Consider the following 20,933-nt stretch of genomic DNA (forward strand, 5'->3'; position numbering starts at 1 on the left):
TGTGTTGCACAAAGTAAACAGGAGAAGGGCTATTTTAAGAAGTGAAATTGGGCAAAAATTAGAACAATGAACTTCTACAACAATATGAGATTGACAATAACAACTTGATATTATCCATCATAACGATAAATACTTGTAACAATTTGACTCTATTTAATATTGCAACCTTCACAATATTGCATATTTACAACATTTTTGTTTAATAGATTATCACAGCGTCACGTAAGTTAACAGTCAACTAGGACCCCTTACACCTTTCTGACCTTTTTTGAGTTTTTGATGATTTTGAATTTTGATATGTAATATTTTCATGTGAATTTCTGTTAAAATATGCAGATTTAACCTAAGAGTCTTATTGTTAAACAATTATTCACCTTTGAGTCATTATACAGTTTATTGATCCATTAACTTGTTCGTGATCTCTAGCTGTCATGAATGATTATAATATGATATTAAATATGCATATTTATCATACAACAACCTTTTGTTGCTGTATTTTTAGTGTACCTTTTTAGAAAATGTTTCTAATGTATTTATAAACTTCCATTAATTGTTTGTAGAATTTCAATATGTATTATGCAATTATGTACAGATATCTTTATGGTCTGAAGATGCCCAAAATGGGCGAAAACGTTCACAAGTGAAATATTAAAATGTGTTAACAAACATACTTCTGGGTTAACATTAAAATAAGTTAAGACGGAAACAAAACTAAAATTATATTATTTATTCATTATAATTCAACTTATTTGACAGCTTTATTAAAATGAATTCTTTTTTTTTTTTAATTTTTCATATTCTGTATACTTCAACTTTGTTTTAACACTGGCATAATATTATTTGATTCATTTCCAATAACTTTTTTTTATATATTGTATTGTAATACTAAAAATTATAAAGTAACGAGTAATATTCCCTACTTTTTTGCACCCTGTATATGATTTAGGCATAAACTATGTGTTTATTATATTCAGATGGTGATGAAAGCCATGCAGAAAAGCAGCAACGCGCATTGGAACGTGCTAGAAAGCGAGCTTTGGGCAGCTCAGTGATGCAAGAACTCCAAGAAGAATATTTTGATCGTCCAACTGAAATTTCACAAGGAGATGTAGCAAGAGCCACATTGGCACAACAGCATCGTCACAAAGAAGAGTAAGTTGTCATAGTGATTATCATTATTATCTCTTTGCAAATGACGGCTCCTACAGTCCATTTGACAATAAGTGTTGTTTTTGAAGAAATCATATTTTATTGGCCTATAGTTTCTCTTCCTTTATTAGTAGGTATATTTTATGTATATAATTCTTGAGGTATATTCCTTTAATAGTGAATAACTTCCGACATTTTTTGTGTAATTTTTAGCATCGAATTTATTTTCAGCAGTTATCATAAGGAAACCGTAAAGGAGTTGATTATACTGATGTTCAATTCATGGTTCTCTCTCATTGAAAGAAATGATGAATTCCTTACTCTTGTAAGGAAGCTCAATTGTCCACTTATAGCTAATAAGTGGGAACAACCTTATTAATTCATAAATAGGTCTGCAATTTGATCACAATGGAGGTTAATGTTGAGTCTGGTGGTTACATAATGTTTTATAGTGATGTGCTACATAATGTTTTATAATGATGTGCTGCATAACAATACGTTACGTGATATGGAAGATCCATTAGAAATATATAATGATCAAGAATTTAAGGAACGATATCATTTCATGAAGACTACTATTATGGATGTTTTGATGCCATTGGTAGCTAACCCAACCCGAACAAGTGGAGGTTTGCCTAGGGTGTTTACTGGTAATGAAAGTAACCAAAAAGTAATTAATTTAAGCAATTGGTAACGAAAATAACAAATTTAAGAGTTTGGAATATGTATGATAAGACTTTCTTGTGTTAAATTCTAATGTACCTTGTTTATATGTTTCGACCTTTTATGGGTCATCATCAGAACTGGTCGTTGCTGGACTTGGCGCCTCTTGTTTTGTTTCCTCTGAGGGTGTGTTCGTGTGGTATAATGTGGTATGTTGAGTAGTCAAAGAGTGTGTGTGTGTTCTGAAATTGAGTTGTGTGTTGAGAATTTTGTTGGGGTGTGTTTTCGTGTGTCTATATTTCATATTGTTCTAGTGTGTTTAGTTTCTGGCTTTTTTGTTGGATGTGTAGTATTTCCATGTCTGTGTTGATGTCTCTGTGGGTGTGGTTAGCATGTGTGATGTGTTCTGCATATGTGGAGGTGTTTTGTAATTTTGTTATGGCTGTGATGTGTTCTTTGTAACGTGTTTGAAATGATCTGCCTGTCTGTCCTATGTAGAAGTTGTTGCAGGTGTTACATTTGAGTTTGTATATGCCTGTGTGGTTGTATTTGTTTGTGTGTTGAGATGTTTTTGTAGAGTGTTATTTGTTCTGTATGCGATGTTGTAATTTAATTTCTTGAATGAGGTTGCAATTTTGTATGTGTTTTTGTTTTCGTATGTTAGTGTGATGTATTTTTTGTGTTCTTGTGTTTGTGTTGTATTCTTTTGTTTTTTTGCGATTATGTTTTGTCTTACGTATTATGTTGTCTATTATGTTAGGGTTGTATCCGTTTTCTTGTCCTATATATTTGATTGTGTTTAGCTCTTCATTGTAATCCTGTTGGTTCATTGGTATGTTGAGTAGTCTGTGTACCATTGTTCGGAATGCAGCTTGTTTGTGTTGTGTTGGGTGGTTGGATGTGTTGTGTATGTGTGTTGTTGTTGGTTTTCTGTATGCTTTGAATGTGTGTTTGTTGTCTACTTTTGTTATTGTGATGTCTAGAAAATTTATGGATTTGTTATTTTCAATTTCTAATGTGTAGTGTAGCTTTGGGTGTATTTTGTTTATGTGTTGATGGAGGTTTTGAATCTGTCTTTTGTTTCCTTTGTATAGTATTAGTATGTCATCTACGTATCTGTGCCAATATATGATGTTGTCTGCGTGTTTGTTGTTGTCTTTGTTTAGTATGTATGTCTGTTCTATGTGGTGTAAGAATATTTCTGGTAGTATGCTGGAAATGGGTGATCCCATGGGTAGGCCTTCGGTTTGAGTGTAATATTTGTTATTGTATGTGAAGTAGTTTTGTTTTGTGGTGATGTCTGTGGTGTGGATGATTTCTTTAATGTGTTCTTGTGGTGTGTTGTTGTTTTTGAGCATTTTTCTAGTACAGAAACTAAACACACTAGAACAATATGAAATATACAGACACACGAAAACACACCCCAACGAAATTCTCAACACACAATTCAATTTCAGAACACACACACTCTTTGACTCTATATTATACCACACGAACACACCCTCACAAGAAACAAAACAAGAGGCGCCAAGACCAACAATGACCAGTTCTGAGGATGACCCATAAAAAGTCGAAACATGTAAACAAGGTACGCTAGAATTTAACACAAGAAAGTCTTATCATACATAGTCCGAAGTGATACAGTGTTAAAAGTTGTGTAATCAAGATGTAAAATTTAAGAGACTTGAATGGTCGTGGATAACGAAATTACGCATATTGTTCTGCTTCACTTATTTAATCTTGGTGCCAATGCCTGAGCTGCTGTGGTTGGTAATCAGCTATTACATATCGTCGTTGATTTTATGAACCCTCCTATACAAAGCATAATTTTTTCAGGAGGAAGGAAAAAAGTAATTAAATATCAATAGGCCTACATAAGAATATTAGATAATTCGGTAGAAAACGTTGGTGACATCATCAAGGATCAATGTAAGCCTATTGAGATTTAATTAATTTTTTCTTCCTCCTGAAAACTTATGTTCTGTACTGTCTTATTGGAGGTTTCATAAAATCAACAACGATATACAAATCTAATACTCATACAGTCTTGAAGGCCAGGAGAGAAGTTGGCTGTGCCTCCGTTGAAATGAAGATCAGGGAACTTAAGAAACAAGTCTGATGACAGATCTTAAGATGACTGAAATTTAATTCTTGTTTTTTCATCATGCTTATGAGTAATTATTAAATTGTGGTAACTAAAATTAACTAATATTTGTTTCACATTTTCGGTACACACCCTGATTTTACAATAACCTATGCAATTTCACTGTTCAATGAGAATTATAAAGAATATAATATTCTTTAGTATGTGCAAATTTGTATCATAGTCAGCCTATAGTCTGTAGAATCATATATGTAATGTTTCTGAAGCTCTGTCACATAGCATAAAAAGATTTGTAAAATTTCCATCTAGTCAAGAAAAATTCAATACTTTGCAAGTAAACTTTATGAAAGCTGGATTCCCAGGATAGGTTTTTGTTTATGATACACATGTTCCCAGTAAAAGTCCTGGGGGTGCTTAATGCAGACATTTTTATAAATAGAAAATGTTATTTTTCCATAACTGTGCAGGTTGTTGGAGGACCTAATCAAGAAATTCTGGACGTAATTGTGTGTTGGCATGGCCCTGCACATGACTGCAAGATTTAAAATAGTGCTACATTAAACATTATTGTTAAGAAATAATTAACTGTCACAGAAACAGACGTATCTACTGTAAATCCAAATTTTGTGCATTATATAAATTACAGACAAGAAAATTGGATTTTTTTTTGCAGGCCTACAATCAGTACAGTAGGATGCCAAAATCTGTGCATTTTGACTTTCCTTTCACTGCTATGCCATGTCTGTAAATTCATTTGTTGAAAATATAATGAAAAATAAAGAACTATAATTAGCATATAGGCCTACTTAGTATTAATAAAATAAATCTAATATAATGGTACAGTATATAGTTTATAATCTGTGTGGAGTGTCAGCATCCTACTGTATGAGGAACAACTGTTATAACTTAATTCATTTTCAGTTTATTCAGTTCTAATAAATATTTCTCGTACAGCACTTTTTCAGATTTTAACTGTTCTTTCATAAGTTCTAGGCACAGTTTTTCCTCTTTTCTCATATCTCTTTTTTTATGTTGTCCCATAACTTTTTAAGCAGCACAGAAGTTCTGAGAGTGTTCTGAGACAGTATTGAAATTCTGTATAATATTTTGCGTTATTTCTCTCTCTCTCTCTCTCTCTCTCTCTCTCTCTCTCTCTCTTTTTTTTTTTTTTTTAATTGAAATATGTTGTTGTTTTCTAATGCCAGGCATTTGACAGTAAAGTAATTTGACCTCTTGCACTCCAATATTTTTCAAAGATATTATCATGGCCAGCCACTGAAGCACAGATTTTGAGGTGTTCCGAATCCATTTCTTGGTTTGAGTTGCACAATGGGCAGTTAGGGGACTGATATATTCCAATTCTATGCAGGTGTTTGGCCAAACAATCATGGCCTGTTGCCAATCTAAATGCAGCTACAGATGATTTGCGTGGTAAATCGGGAATTAACTGTGGATTTTGATGCAGAGAGTTCCATTTTTTCCCTTGAGATTGTGTTATCAAATTTTTTTTGTTAAAGTCTAAGTATGTAGAATTAATAAATCTTTTCACAGAGTAAAACGTGATTTAGTAACAGGTCTGTAAGTAGCAGTGCTGCCCTTCTTTGCTAAAGCATCCGCAAAGAAGGGCAGCACTGCTACTTACAGACCTGTTACTAATTGAAATATTATCAGGCTGTTCAGATTGTACAATATCTTTATACTATTTCAGCACCAAATCTTGGAGCTTTTTTTCAGCATATTATTAATTACAAAACTTACTACTACTACTAATTATTTATAATACTGAAATCACGTAGTCCTAATAATATCATTAAAACAGAATTTATTTAATAAATTATCACAATACTTAACAATGTCATCTTATGTCGCAAATCAAATCACACTCGCAAACAAATTAGAACATGATCACTGCCCACTTGATTGTAACCTTTAGGCTGGATTGAACTGGCAATGAAATAGCTAATCCATTCTTACCATATCTTCCTTGAAAATGATTACACTTTTGTACAAGTGTTGTATATGAATACCAAGTCCTCATAAGGATGTACTCATTATAAGTAATCAGTTATTACTAAAGAATTTTCTTATCCAATGACTAACGTCTGTGAATTTTGCCCTTAAACTCTTTCTCCCTGTTCCTCTTCCTTCTCTTTCTCTGTCTCTTGTGGTTCTTATAGTTATCATTTTGCCATTCACAATAGTCCTATAGTAAAGCAGGTACAGTCAACTCTGGATATAGTGAACTTGGTTATAGTGAACATTCGGCTATAGTGAACCTAAATCGTTGGTCCCGACCCGCATACATTAAAAAGTACATTAAAATTTCTGTTTATAGTGAATCCTCGCTTCAGTTATAGTGAACTTTGTATTCTGACAAATTCTTATCTGAAGTCAGACCTTCTTATACAAAATTGAAAGAATGTGTTGAGAACAACATTCTAAGTTTCTTACTCCTGTAGTCAAAGGACAAGATAGGATTAGTGATTCCTAGACAATGAGCTGTACTGCAAATCCAGGCAATGCATGACGACCTTGCCTCACTCCACTGTGAAAGGGTTGACATTCTGTTCTCAGGCACTCTCCTCTATTGTTATTTCTAATCCTCCACCGTCAAAGGGTTGCCTTTTGTTCTCAGAAACATTTCCATTATGACGGATAGCATCGAAACAACATAAAATGAAATTGCCTTCTTTTATTGAAAGGGGACGGACATTAAGTCCAGAGCATAAATGAAGGTAAGATTTCGATGGCTTTCAAACTCCATCAACCCTCTCCCAATTTCCATGAAGTGACCCGGGAAGTTCCAAGGCTGAGTTCACAGTCACACCATAATAGCGTTTGTCATTTCTACCTGAACCAGTGTTCCAACAGTGAATGTACTGTATAAAAATGTCGAAACGTAAAGTGTTTTCTTTGGAAGATAAGGCGAATATTATAAGTGACATTGAATGTGTTCTTTTGCAAGCACACTTGGGTCGACAGCATAGTTTAAGTAAATCAGCTGTGAGTATACAGTATACAGTGTAATGAAATATTTTATTTTCTTGTTCACAATTTCATTCATTTCTGACATTTAAGGTTAGGGGAGAGACAATTTGGATATAGTGAACGAAATATGCAAGTCCGCAGAGGTTCACTATATCCGGAGTTGACTGTATATGAAAATACACTGTATTCATTCTGTCCTTTATTTTTTATTTATTTGGTTATTTAATTATTCGTTTATTTACAGGTATGAAGAGAGTTACTTCACACGACTCCCAACAACAAAACAGGAGCGTCACAGAGCTCGTAAAATGACCACACTTGGTTCATTAGGAGATGAACTTACACGATTTGGAGATCTTCGTGCTCTGGAAGGAGGTGCAAGTGCATCTGGACTGTCAGGGGGTTCCAAGAAGAGGAAGCTTTCTAAAGGAAAGAAAAGTGAGTGTAGACAGTAAATTTATATGTAAATTACATGAGATTGTGTGTGTGTAGGCGTGCGTGCATGCATGCATATGTGCACGCGTTGTTCTATAGTCAACTGTCTGAAGACCCACAAACTGTTCAGTCAAACCAAATAAATTTCATGTTGCCAGATAAAATACATTTTAATACAATTATTACATCAATCATAAAAATATTAGAATTTTTTTTGTCTTTGTGAGTTTGTCTGTTTTGGTGATCTGGTAACATATAGCAACATTAATAAGAGAGCCATACAGTATAAGCTTTTTAGGAACAAATGATATGTCAACCCCACTATAGGTAGAATAATATTGATATAAAAATCTCCTTGAATTATAATGCGGCGATAATAATAATAATAATAATAATAATAATAATAATAATAATAATGGTAATAATAATAATAATTAATATAGTACTCTTGAGTTATTTAAAATCTACAGCAATACATTATAATACCCTTAAGATTACTACTACATTACACAATACTGTAATTGAATTTTACAAACACTACAAAAAAGAAAGGGGCAGAATTAATTTATTTTAAACTGGCCATATCCATGCACTTTATTGCACTTATTAGAAATAGATATGAAGTAATTACATAATTAAAATAGGACATTTCGACGGTCCCTAGGAAGAACATTGTAACTGACATTTTGAAGAATTTGAGTTTTAATCGTAGACCTGAAGGTTTCATAATAGACCATCTGTGGAATAAATATGATTAAGATCGGCTGGATATTTGGGCAGTAATCGCGCAATATTGAAATATTGTAACCAACATTGATACATTTTATACGTAGAAAAGTATTGTATCTCACTTAAGAATTTGTCGACTGCCTCCTTTCGCAATAATGTCCCGTTAAAACTGTTGTGACACAGTTACCATAGTCTTCTCCAAATGAATAATTGAATCAGCGTATGTAATTTAAAAGTAGTGTATCTGCATTTTGCAACAACATGCAGACCTATAATAATCCGAGGCACAACAGCCCATGAAGGACCATGACCAATGAGACCAGCCGGCTGCTGGCCTCACATCCACATGCCAAAGGAGATGTGGACGATCATCCAACCAGAATGCAGGTATCGTGTGGTTAACACGATGACCCCCCTGAGCCGTTATAGCTACCTATCGTAGCTCCCCAAGTGCATCACGATGCTGGGTTGCACCAGTTCCATACACTGGCCGAAATTTCATGAGAAAATTTCTTCATTCATGAGGACTCGAACCAGCGTGTATTCCGTAACGTGAGTCCTAGGCAAGATGTTTGCGAAGGAGGTGTATCTATAAAGATGCAGAAGAAGATGTCCCTGGTAAGTTTGATTTTGCTATATTTTGTTGTTACTTACTATATAGTGTGTTTTTTGAAAACTTTAGCTTACGAATGAAATATCCAAATAACTATCGTGTGACCACATCCATAACTAAAAATAGAGAAGTCCTCCTTGCACTAACAATATAGGACGTCCATAGATTCTATATAATCCAGCATATGGTCCACGTGGCTCTGGTTTGTTGCAATATTAAGGCACGGTTATTACAAACCTATTTACAGTTTACTTGTATTCTAGATTTGTTAGTAACTGCAAGCTTGCACCTCAGTCTTGACATTTTATTTTGAAGCTCAGTTAGCTCTGTAATGGTGTTAAGTTATAATTAAATATATTCTTATAAATGAGTTCTATACTTTTAAAATAATTTTTAAATGAAAAAGGTGAGTTTTTAACTTCTTCTCCACATCTGAAATTTCCAGAATAGCTATTATAAAACATTTTCCATACTTGGGTCTGAGGGCGAATATTTTGATTCAGATTATTGATTGAGATCCAATGTTTAGCCTCCCTACTGATAACCCAACATTAACTATAATATTGGATTGTATTACTTCAACTAATATGATCATGATTCACTTTTTGAATGTTACTAATTTCATAAGAAAAAATTGCTGTATAACATGGAATTCTAACATTTCATTTTGTATCACAGATTGACCTGCAACAAATGGAAATGGCACCAGAGCAAGGTACTTCTGAAGATAACGATAAGGGACTTCTACAACACATTGTATTTGACAATAGTATTATAATAATTGTCTGTTCAGGATAAACTCCCGGAAAAAAGAACACACATGGAATGAAGCAGATTCAATCCATCCTTTAAATGAACAAAGAAAAAAAGGACGAACAATATTCACTCTGAACAACGGATAATGCTAGTGAAAATGGCTAAAGCAAGTGGAAACCCTATGAGGTAACTTAAACAGCACAAATCGATTTTAAAAACTTGAAGTCTCTAATCGCCAATGAAAAGGACAATTGAAATTTGACAGAAGAAAATGAAACAGTGTTTCGATGAAAGTGATGCAAATTCAAATTGTTCCTGAATTAAGCGAGAAAATATTCATAAAATACAATCATATTGATGAACAGAACATAGAGTAGCATTGACATACAACGCAAAGTCAAACTCAGGACTTGGAAGGATATAAATCTAAAATATGATTACATTGCTCCACTACCCATCTCCCAAAGTAAAGTATTCATCGATCTGCTATCAGTGTGACGAAATACACCCCATATTCCTGGCATTTATCATGGCAGTGATGAATAACATTAAGTTCAGTGGCATTGTAAAACAAATTACTATACTTTTTGTAAATATTTATGTACATTCCTGTTTGTAGTTATGTAGTTACAAAAAGTTCTGTTAAGTGTAAACTGTGACATTATCGCTCCTACTTTCACAAGCAATACTATTGTATGTCTCATCAATGTTCTTACCGGGAATTTATGTTAACTTTCTAATATTGTAAGTAACAATACACATATAAGGAATGATTTCAGAGAATGTGTTATCACTACAATGGGGTAAGACATCAATTTCAATAATGGTAATGCAAAGAAAAAAGGCCTAAAGAAAAGTCCTGATTTTTCACAGCCATCCGAACTTGTTTTTAATTCTACTGCAAAAGTTCATTTTGTCTGTTACAATGTTCTTCTTTGGGACCGTCGATTTGGTCCAAGAAACATCCGTGTTTGATAGAAGGATAAATCGCTTAATATGTTACTTAATTGAAATTGTATTTAAATAGTTAAAATACAATCATTTTGGTCCAGAGCACTCATTTGGTGCAAGGATAATTCCTGTAACATGCTTCTTAATTGTTATTATAATGAATATGATTAAAATAGGATCATTTGGTTCAGGGAACATCCGTTTTTGGTGCAAGGATAATTCGTTTAACATTTTTCTAAATTAGTCTTGAATGCATCCTTTAATAAATCACTCCAAATTAATGTCAATATAGAGTGGATTGTGCACGAAGATAATTTTTTATGTTGGTCTCACTGTACATCTTTTTTTTCTTTGTCAAAAGTTTATTTATACACGCTTTAATATCTGTGGTCATGTTGTGTGTTTAGAATGTGGGTATACCAGTAGGCTGTTTTTACTCTTGTTGAGTTCCTGTTTCTATAATGTGTTGTAAATGGCTTGTGTTCATGTAACTGAGGTGGTGATGAATCATGACATGTAAATTTCCAATCTGGCATTTGCCTTTATGATTAAGGGAAACCATGAAAAACCCCAGTCAGATTGGTCGGCCACAGGGTTTGAACCCTGACGTCCTGAATGTGAGTCTCAAACTCTACTGTCTGAGCCAAGTCGCTTGGTTGTGCATCATTGTTTATGTAAATAAAATGAAAATGAATGTGGTACATAAATATTATTTTAACAAACACAGGAAACGAATATGGCTAAATTATGAGTGCAGGAACGCCATTTCGTGGCACTTTGTAAAATAACTCGGCTCCAGTGAGCTCAACGGAAAAATATATTTTTACTCCACATATGCTACATTTTTGGCCCAGTAAAAATACTCATCTTTACAACAAAACTCTTAAAAATACCATTATGTTCTGTGAACAAAAAGAAACTGAAGTGTATAAAATTAAGAGTATTTTATATGAACCAAATGAAGTTTAAATAATCAAGCAATGCAATATTGTGACGGAATATCAAATTTTCTGTGCATAAGGATCTATTTTAATCTTACCTCAGTCCTCAAATCACCTCGAAGTTACCGTAATGGCATATAGCATTATGTCCATCTAGAAAAACCATACTTTAAATTAGTGAAGGAATTATCCAGATCGTTTAAGTAGCTTCTGAGATTACTTCATACAAACACACAAACATTCTCTGTATATTAATATTGATAAACATTTATTTATACATTTATATATTCCCATCACAGAATACAATAAAATTATATACACTAATGTTTGTGGAAATTGCAGCACCAAGAAGGATATATGTGACTGAAATGAAATTCATACTACAGATTAGGTACATGACAATACACAAATGATTAGAATTACAGAATTGTACCTAATCTGTGACCGTGAGATATCAGTATGTTGTGAAGCCTCTGTGCACAGCAGTCAGAGCCTCTAAGCATTGTGGCATAAAATCAAAGAGGGCCTGGATATGAGTATGTTCCTGGGGAATCTCCCTCCACGAAGTTTGTTTATGCGAGTCCACAAAGCGTCAAAAGATGGTGCTGGAGGACCATGATGAATAAGTAGCCGGCCAACTATATCCCAGACATGTTCGATGGGCGACCAGGTCAGGGCAGGGAAGCAGTGATACCCGTCGTTCTTTGAAGAAGACTTGCACAATCCTCGCCACATGTGGCTGGGCATTGCTGAAATATGGCATGTGGAGTTGTCTGAAGGAGGGGCAGTACTTCGGACTCTAAAACCTCCCTAATGTAGCGGTTGCTGTTCAGATTGCCCTGAAAACGTAGGGGGTGAGATTCATATTGTATCTAATGGCACCCCAAACCATCACTGTAGGCGTTTGTCCGCTGTGGCGCTCAACAATGCAGGCTCTCAGATTGTGTTCACCACAGTAGCGTCTAACACGTATGCGGCCATCAGGTCCGAAAACACTACATTTTGCCACTCACCACGCCAGTGATGGCGTTCACGTGCTCATTGCAATCTGAGGCATTGATGGTTTCTGAAAAATGGAAGCCAACGCAAGAGCATGCAAGCCACTAGTCCAGCCCTCAAAAAACGGCAACGAACCATTGATGCAGACAGGTCCACACCTGTTGCAGTACTCCAACCTCGACTCATCACTGTGGATGAAGCTGTATGGTCCGTCATGGACATTCGGACAAGATGGCTGTCATCCCATGCTGTTGTTAATATTACGTGGTCCATTACCTGCTCGTCTCTGCGTACAACCCTCTTCTATTCACTGGTTCCACACACACATCACTGTCTTAGCAGCATGCCCTGTACAAGCCGAGATGTGATATGACAAACCTGCTTCCTGGAGACCAACCATTCTGCCCTGTTCGAACTCTGCTGATAATGCGCCCTTTCATGTTGACGAGGGATACCTGCACTAGCTTTCACGTTTCCATTTCGTTTGGAAGCTCTGTGCACTAACTGAACAAGGCATAACACTGACCTTGCTGGTGACACAAGAGATGTCACTGTTGGACCTATGTGTACGCCATCTCTCTGGAAGTGTAATCAGTTATATTGGTGGTATACTGTTCTACACATCTCTTACACTGCCATTCTTTCTGGTTGTTGCACTTTTCACAAGCAGTAGTGTATGTATAAAAATAATGCTAAATGAGTAATATCCTCCATTTGTTGTGCAAGGCCATCTTAAATAGTCATTGTTTTCATTTCATTATAGCCAATTAGTCTTCTGATTGAGGTTCTGACTGATGCACAACTATTATCAGGCAGTACATCTCATTTGACGATATGTGTCAGAGGTAGAATAATAAAATTGTCTGACTAGTGTAATATGTAGCTAGTTGACATGTATGCAATGGAGGGAGAAAGGAATTGGCCAACCTACTCCATTATCTCCTGGCCTAGGTGCCTCATAAGTGGTGCCTTTTTGGTGTCACTTGTGAGGTACAGACGTGTCTTCGGACAGTTGACTAAACAACAACAACATAGTCTATTAGTCTGAAGCGGCATTGATAAAAACATATTATTTTAAAACTCGTGTATCTCGTTAAATATCAGTCCTATCAAAATTTTGCGTAGAATAGAACTTGTCAGAAACTGATTTTAAAGAAACTTTTGTTATGAAACGTTTTTCATGAAAGTAAAAAATAAGCCAGATATTTCGATTTAATTCAGGCCCTTTTAAACTCCCCCTCCCCTTTAAATAAAGTCTGTTGAATGTCATATAGCCTAAAATGTAAGTTAGAACGAACTTACTTTATATTCCAATTTTCATAGAAATTGGTTGAGCCATTATCACGTGAAAAGATAACAAACATCCAGACAGACACACATAAAAACAAAAATGTCAAAAATGCAATATTTGGTGTGTTAACACCAGTTATTTTTGAAAAAGTGAAAATTACCAGAAGAATTTTGGCTACAGATTTATTATTAGTATAGATTTTGCAGATATGCTTTTAAATAATAAACTTACCTACACAACAGGCAACTCATTACGATATAAGAAAAGAGATACACACATAGTCTCTATGTAGGAAAATAAATCTCTGCTTCCTTCTAGGAATCGAACCAAGGTTCTCTAGATTTGTAACTGGAAATGTTGTAAGCTACAGTAATGACAACACCTGAAGGTTTGTGAAATAAATTATTGAACTGACTATAGATAACTAACAATACTTAGAAAATGGATTCAAATGCCAGCTTATGTTGTGGATTTAGGCTGGTATTCATAGTCGACACTTTATATCACCACTTTGCAAAGTGACACTTTTGACGAAAGTGGCTCTTTCATATTAGTGGTATTCATAGACGATTGAAGAAGTGCAGAGTCACAATTTGGTTGGTAACAGAAGTCCCACAATGCCTTTCAAAACAAGTGAACAAACAATAACAAATTAATGTGTAACCCACAGATTATAACGCTTGTGATTTGAGTTGGGAGCGTAATTGATCGCACGAGAAAGAAAATATATATTTGTAGTTGTTTTATTTCAGTTTTTAGCTTTTGTTACCAATAGTTTAGATTATTTCAGTCAGCTCAGATATGTAATATTTTATTAAATAGGTAGTGATACTGCTGGTGAAATTATGTTAGGTTTTGCACAGTACATAGCTGATCCATTGATTTATATATTTAGATTAGGTTTTGTACATATCTTTTTCATTGATTTATATCATTAAGTTAGATTTTGTATGTATCCGTTCCACTGATTTATATAGTTATTTTAGATTTTGTACATATCTTCTATTGGTTTATATAGTTAGATTAAGTTGGACTGAGTAGGTTAAGTTTTGTGTGTGTATATATATCGTTAGATTAAGGTTTATACGTATCTGCTTTATTGATATATCGTTTTATTCCCTTCATTTCATTTTTGTCTTTTTCATGAATAGAAGTCAAAAGAATGAAATAAACACATTACTGCTGTTATTATTATTATTATTATTATTATTATTATTATTATTATTATTATTATTATTATTATTTTCTCTCTCTTTCTTGTTTCCATTATTGCCTGCTCTTCAGGAATATTTTGAATGCCAAAGTTTTCTACAATGCAGAACAAAATAGGCCTAATGGTATGAGATCTCTTTTCACGGTGAGGTTATGACTGCACATGAACTAGAGACAGTATCTCAGCAGAAGCAGCCATATCAGATGTATTGCTTACCGGCATGAAAATATATATTATCAAAACAGTAATGATTATATGAACATCAAGATAAATCTTATCCCAAAATACAGGTAGTCAACGAAAATCAAAATCATTTTAAACCCAATATAATTATGGAATCTGCTTAGAAAGCAGGCATGTGAGGTCTCTCAATATCAATTTAAGATAGTCACGCCTACATTAGATTGAAGTTAATTTAATACTATTTAAGTTAAAAAAAATCGTTTCAGTAATAAAAAATAGGTTATATAGGGATATCTACTTACATATCACTTCATCGAATTGAGGTTAGAAATATACAAATGTTACTACAGAAATACCTGAACTATTAATATTACAGATATTAATGTATGGTACATATCTGTAGCATAGAATTTTAATGTAGTCAATAACTGTATTATTGGAGGCGCTGGCAAACCTTTATTATTCGTTTTTATTAACCAGTCCTCGAAAAGATGAGCAATCTCAGGAACAGTTTTTTTTATCAAATTTGAACCGTTTTTTCTAATTCTATATCTTTAAAAATTTCACGGGATTGTCTTTAGGCCTATCCCTAATGTAGCGCTTTCGTACATTGTCCACTAATTGAGGGTTTGGGGGAATAACCAGGCAGCTCCAATTTAGTACCTTCCGAGATAATTAAAAAAAACTCTTTAAAAAATTAATAATGCTTCCTCTAACGTTCAAACTAACAAATAACATGGTAATTGGCATAAGTATATGATTGTTTAAGAAACATATGATTTTAAAATTATTTTTTTGGGATTACGGAAATTTTGAATATGTTGGAGCCACCTTGTTATTCCACCAAATAAAGATACTTTTAAGTAACTTTAATTTAAAAAAAATTGATAGCATACGTAGGGGTTATTTGACAGTTAAGTATATCAAAATGTGAATATATTTTCGTTCTCAGTTATCATTAATCATCAGATTCAGAAGTTCCAGTTTGATGTGTATTTGAGTCACACAGTGAAGTCTCATAAAATATCATAACAACTTGTGGCATATACTGACATGCCAACTTCATAGCATCTTTGTATTTGGCTGCTTTTATCTTGAGATGTTCTGAATATATTTCTTGGTATATGAGGGAAGAAGGGACATTCTTCTACATAATAGGAAAGTGAAAAAATAAAGTTGCATTCAATGATTCACTACACCGAACAACCTGCTTAAGTCGCATGTTATACTGAAATAGTCTGTAAGGAGAAATCATGAACTTGAGATTTCTAGTGTTCTTTAGTTGTTTCTTGTAGCGGCTTTGGTAACGCTCACTGAAATTTTTCAGCATATATTGACTTACTGGAATGACTTCAAACTTTTTGGAGCTGTCTTTGACGACTTTATACCAGTCCTGCGGAACATATCATGTTTCCTCTTCTGTGATTCAGCAAGTCCAAATGAGCGATCACAGGGGAGAAAACTGTAACCCAGCTCTGAAAACATGATGTGTGTGATGGTCTAAAATCTGTCTTGCTGAACCAATGTGAATAAATATTTCACAATAGTATGGTTTTTATTCTGTGCTGCACAGTTGTCTGAAAACTTGAAAATATGCTTTACAGATTTCTTGCAAACTGTAGCAAAGAAATGGTCAAGAAAACTAATGACCTCATTGGGACTTTTTACCCGCACTTCCATCATACATGTAGAAGTAACTTTTATGAGTGCTGCTTACATGTATACAAAAGCTGTAAAGTCATAGCTGTCTGTGTGTAGAAAACATTCCCTGATGGTATTGTAGGAAGATCCATATTCTGCTGAAAATCAAAGCAGATTGTTTCTACAGTTTCATCTGCCTTAGACAAAGATGACTTCTTTTTCAACTGTAAATAGAAGAGGTCAGCTTTCCTAAGATGTTTTTCTGAATTATAAGGGCTCTTTTTTCTTTTTCAGTTTGAGATTCCATCATCTTCCAACATCATATAACACTTTTGGCAAGTGTCACTACGTGGCTTAACAAAGTTGTTGTTGTTTTCTAATGCCAGGCGTTTGACAATAAAGTCATTTGACCTCTTGCACTTCAATATTTTTCAAAGATATTATCATGGCCAGCCACTGAAGAACAGATTTTGAGGTGTTCCGAATCCATTTCTTGGTTTGAGTTGCACAATGGGCAGTTAGGGGACTGATATATTCCAATTTTATGCAGGTGTTTGGCCAAAAAGTCAGCTACAGACGATTTGCGTGGTAAATCGGGAATTAACTGTGGATTTTGATGCAGAGAGTTCCATTTTTTCCCTTGGGATTGTGTTATCAAATTTTGTTTGTTGAAGTCTAAGTATGTAGATTTAATAAATCTTTTCACAGAGTAATACGTAGATTTAGTAACAGGTCTGTAAGTAGCAGTGCTGCCCTTCTTTGCTAAAGCATCCGCATTCTCGTTTCCCAGGATTCCACAATGGGATGGTATCCATTGGAATACAATTCTTTTATTGAGTGATATTAATTGAGAGAGCATTTTAGTTATTTCTGCTGTTTGAGATGAAAGTGTGTGTTTAGAGACGATTGATAGAATAGCTGCTTTGGAGTCTGACAATATAACTGCATTTTTAAATTTATTGATGTGGCATAGAAGATTCCTGAGACTTTCACTTATTGCAATGATTTCTCCATCAAAACTTGTTGTTCCATACCCAAGAGATCTATAAAGTGAGAAGAGACAGCACTCAACACCTGCACCGGCACCTTGTTCTCTGGAGATCAAGGATCCGGCGGTGTATAAATGAAGCCAGTTTTGTGGAGGGTACCTAATATTAATTGTCTGTAAAGACAATTGTTTTAGTATTTCAGTGTTTACTTCTGATTTTAGTATTTCTTCTGTTAAATTTAGATTATATTCTATATTTAATAGAGTTAAAGGGTTTGGTTTAATTTGTAGGTTTTCTTTTAAATTCGGGATATTGATTTTATGTTTTAATTCTTGAACAATGGATATGAAACTTTTTTTGAGTTTTCAATCTACAGAGAGGACTGTATGAATGCCAATTGTTTCCTGGTAATCTAATAAGTTTTTCATATTGAATCAGTGCTTTTTCTTCTATTGTCATTTTGATGCTGTTAATATTAGTGAGGAATCTCATAGAATCTATTGGAGTTGTTTTAATTCCACCAGTAATGAGTCTGAGAGCTTGGTTTTGAACATATTCTATTTCGTTTATGAAAGGTGAAGTAATTTAAATTTCTCCGCAGTATGTCAGCACTGGCTGTATAAACATTTTATATGTAGTGTTCAAAGTATTCCTAGAGCACCCCCATTTCTTTCCTGCTAGTCTTTTTAGAAGGGAGAATCTTTTACGAGCTTTTTCAGAAATGTATTTCAAATGGTTTTGCTTAAATTGAGTGTCATCAAATTTGATGTATTCCATTCATGTAGTTGATTTAGAGCTTTAAGAGCAGAATTTTGAATTTTGTCTCTATGTCTGTAAGATCCGGAAGTCCACAAAACTATATCATCTGCAAATAGTGCTGTTTTCATGTTTGATTCCTCTAATAGGGAGGGTAAGTCATTTATATAAATATTGAATAAAATTGTGCTGAGGACAGCGCCCTGAGGTAGACCTCAATATGTTTGTCTATAACTAGAAAGTGAGTTATGGAATTTAGTGGCAATGAATCTTTGACTAAGGAATTCTGATATCCATCTGAACATATGGCTGGAGATACCTAATTTCTGGAGTTTTAGTAATAATTTATTTCTCCAAACAGAGTCATATGCTAACTGAAAGTCAATAAATATTGCTAAGGTATCTTCTTTCTTGTTAAAACTATCTTTTATTTCTTGGCCAAGGCGTATGACTTGTTCATTGGTAGAGTGTAGTTGTCGAAAGCCGGCTTGTCTTGGTGATAAAAGATTTTGGGATTCTAAATACCAAGTTAATCTGTTGGAGATCATGGACTCCATGGTTTTTGGTATCATGCTTAACAGTGCTATTGGTCGAGAACTATTAACATCATGAGCAGGTTTCCCTTTTTTGTGAATTGGTACAATGATTGCTTTTTTCCAAGCTGCAGGGATTGAGGTGTTCCATGATAAATTAAAAATGGATAAAAGTACAGACTTGGCTTTTTCCCCCAGATGTTTAAAAAATTCGGAATGAATGTTGTCGGGGCCAGGAGATTTCTTGGTTTTTAAATTTTGTATAGCTATATTTAATTCTTTGGAAGTAAAATTTTGATGAAATATTTCAGGTTTTGTACTAGTAATATTGTTTTTATTCTTTTTATGTAATTCTCTTTTGATAAATTTGTCAGTTTTTTTGATATTGGGATGTAATCTGTGTGAGTTTGAGTAGTGTTTATTAAATGCGTTTGCTATATCTCTACTATCTGTTAGTGTTTTGTTATTATGAATAATAGGTTGGCTAGCATTTTTCTGTGTATTGGAAATATTCTTCAGAAATTTATATGTTTTAGCGCTATCGGTTCTGTAATTAATATTTTCAATAAATTTATTAAAACTGTTCTTTTTTGCTGTTATGATTGCTTTTTTAAGAATGGCAGTCTTCTTCCTCCAATCTTGAGTATCTTCTGGTGTTTTGCTATGTTCTGCTTTGATTCTTGCTTTATCTCTATCTTGTTTCAATAAATTCAGGTTTTCTGTCCAGAATGGGGTGTATTTTTTTGGTTTGCCTCGTGGAATGTGCTTTTTTGCAATTTTAAGAAGAGATTCACAGAAATATTTGTTCAATCTATCTGAGTTTGTATTTTCCATTAGTGGTGTGTTGAGCTTGAGGTATTTGTTGAGTTCTGTTGTAAATAGTTTCCAATTCGCTTTCTTAAAGTTCCATGTTGTTTTGTTATTGTAGGGTTCTTTTCTTCGGTTTTGGTGGAGATGGATAGAAGCAATGATGACTCTATGGCCAGATCCAGGGTCTTCAATTATTTTTTTCTTGGTTTCGTGATGGATATCTGATGTTACTAGTAATAAGTCTGGATTTGTACCAGAACCAGAATAATGAATGAAAATAGGGGGATCTTCTTTTCTGTAGACAAGTTCTGCGATTGTAGTACTTAGGAGGTCCATGATCATTTTTCCAGGTTGGTTTACATTATCGTAGCCCCAAAGTTGGGAGTGGGCGTTAAAGTCACCAATTATGATAGTTTTAGGTTGTATATCAAACAAAGTTAGATCAAGGGGATTATTAGGTGGATTATAGGCACTGTAGATTTTGAAATGTTGTTGATTTTTCCATACTTCAATTCTTATTAGTTCTAATTTGTCTTGATTATCCATTTCTTTTATGATTTGAAAATTTGTAATTAATTTCTTTGATGTACCTGCGAGAATTCCGCTACTGATCTGTCTACCTTTGGGTAACAGTTTCATATTAAAACCTTTAAAATTATAATATTTTAATTGGTCAGCATCAAGGTTTGCTTCTTGAATAAGGAAGATATCTATATTATTATCTGAGAGTATATTGGCTAGTTCAGCCTTCTTAGCTGATGTTATACCACCAGCATTCCATTGTAAGATGTTTAGTTGATTCTGTACCATTAAAGTAGTCCCCACCCGGAGATCCGATTGGGGGACTATTTTACCTCCGGATAATTTTACCTTAATGGTACTCATTTCATATTGGAGTGGTTAAATGGCAAGTTGTAGCCGATTTAAGTGAACACCATATTTTAATGTTCTGGTGGCTACTTCATTCACACACAACCCTCAGAATGTCTGGAGGACCACACCTGCTGTTGGTCGACGGGTCCATTGGACCGAACTGGGAGATCTTGTTGATCACCAGCTTTCCCTCCTTAAGCCACTGGAGGACGATTTTAGTGCCATAGCAGGTCAGCACTAGGAACAGAAAAGTAGAAAGAGGAGGAAGGAAAGGGAAATGAACCCCTAGGCCTCGAATGCTCTAATGCCGTCGGGG

The 20,933-nt window shown here is 34.3% G+C and overlaps 1 protein-coding gene across 2 annotated transcripts in view; it reads left to right on the forward strand.

The window, feature by feature from the left end:
* Positions 1-20,933, forward strand: part of LOC138705772 (neuroguidin) — a 74,075-nt gene that overhangs the window by 37,118 nt on the left and 16,024 nt on the right. The window contains exons 5-7 of one of the 2 annotated variants that reach the window (XM_069834406.1): positions 975-1,152; positions 7,149-7,342; positions 9,360-14,197. In XM_069834406.1, the coding sequence (XP_069690507.1) occupies positions 975-1,152; positions 7,149-7,342; positions 9,360-9,364 (377 nt within the window). In that variant the 3' untranslated portion in view covers positions 9,365-14,197. Of the gene's footprint in view, positions 1-974; positions 1,153-7,148; positions 7,343-9,359; positions 14,198-20,933 lie in introns of those variants that run through there. The other variant, XM_069834405.1, reaches the window with a different exon arrangement.

Source organism: Periplaneta americana, chromosome 9 (genome assembly GCF_040183065.1).
Source record: "Periplaneta americana isolate PAMFEO1 chromosome 9, P.americana_PAMFEO1_priV1, whole genome shotgun sequence".
Taxonomy (NCBI): Eukaryota; Metazoa; Arthropoda; class Insecta; order Blattodea; family Blattidae; genus Periplaneta; species Periplaneta americana.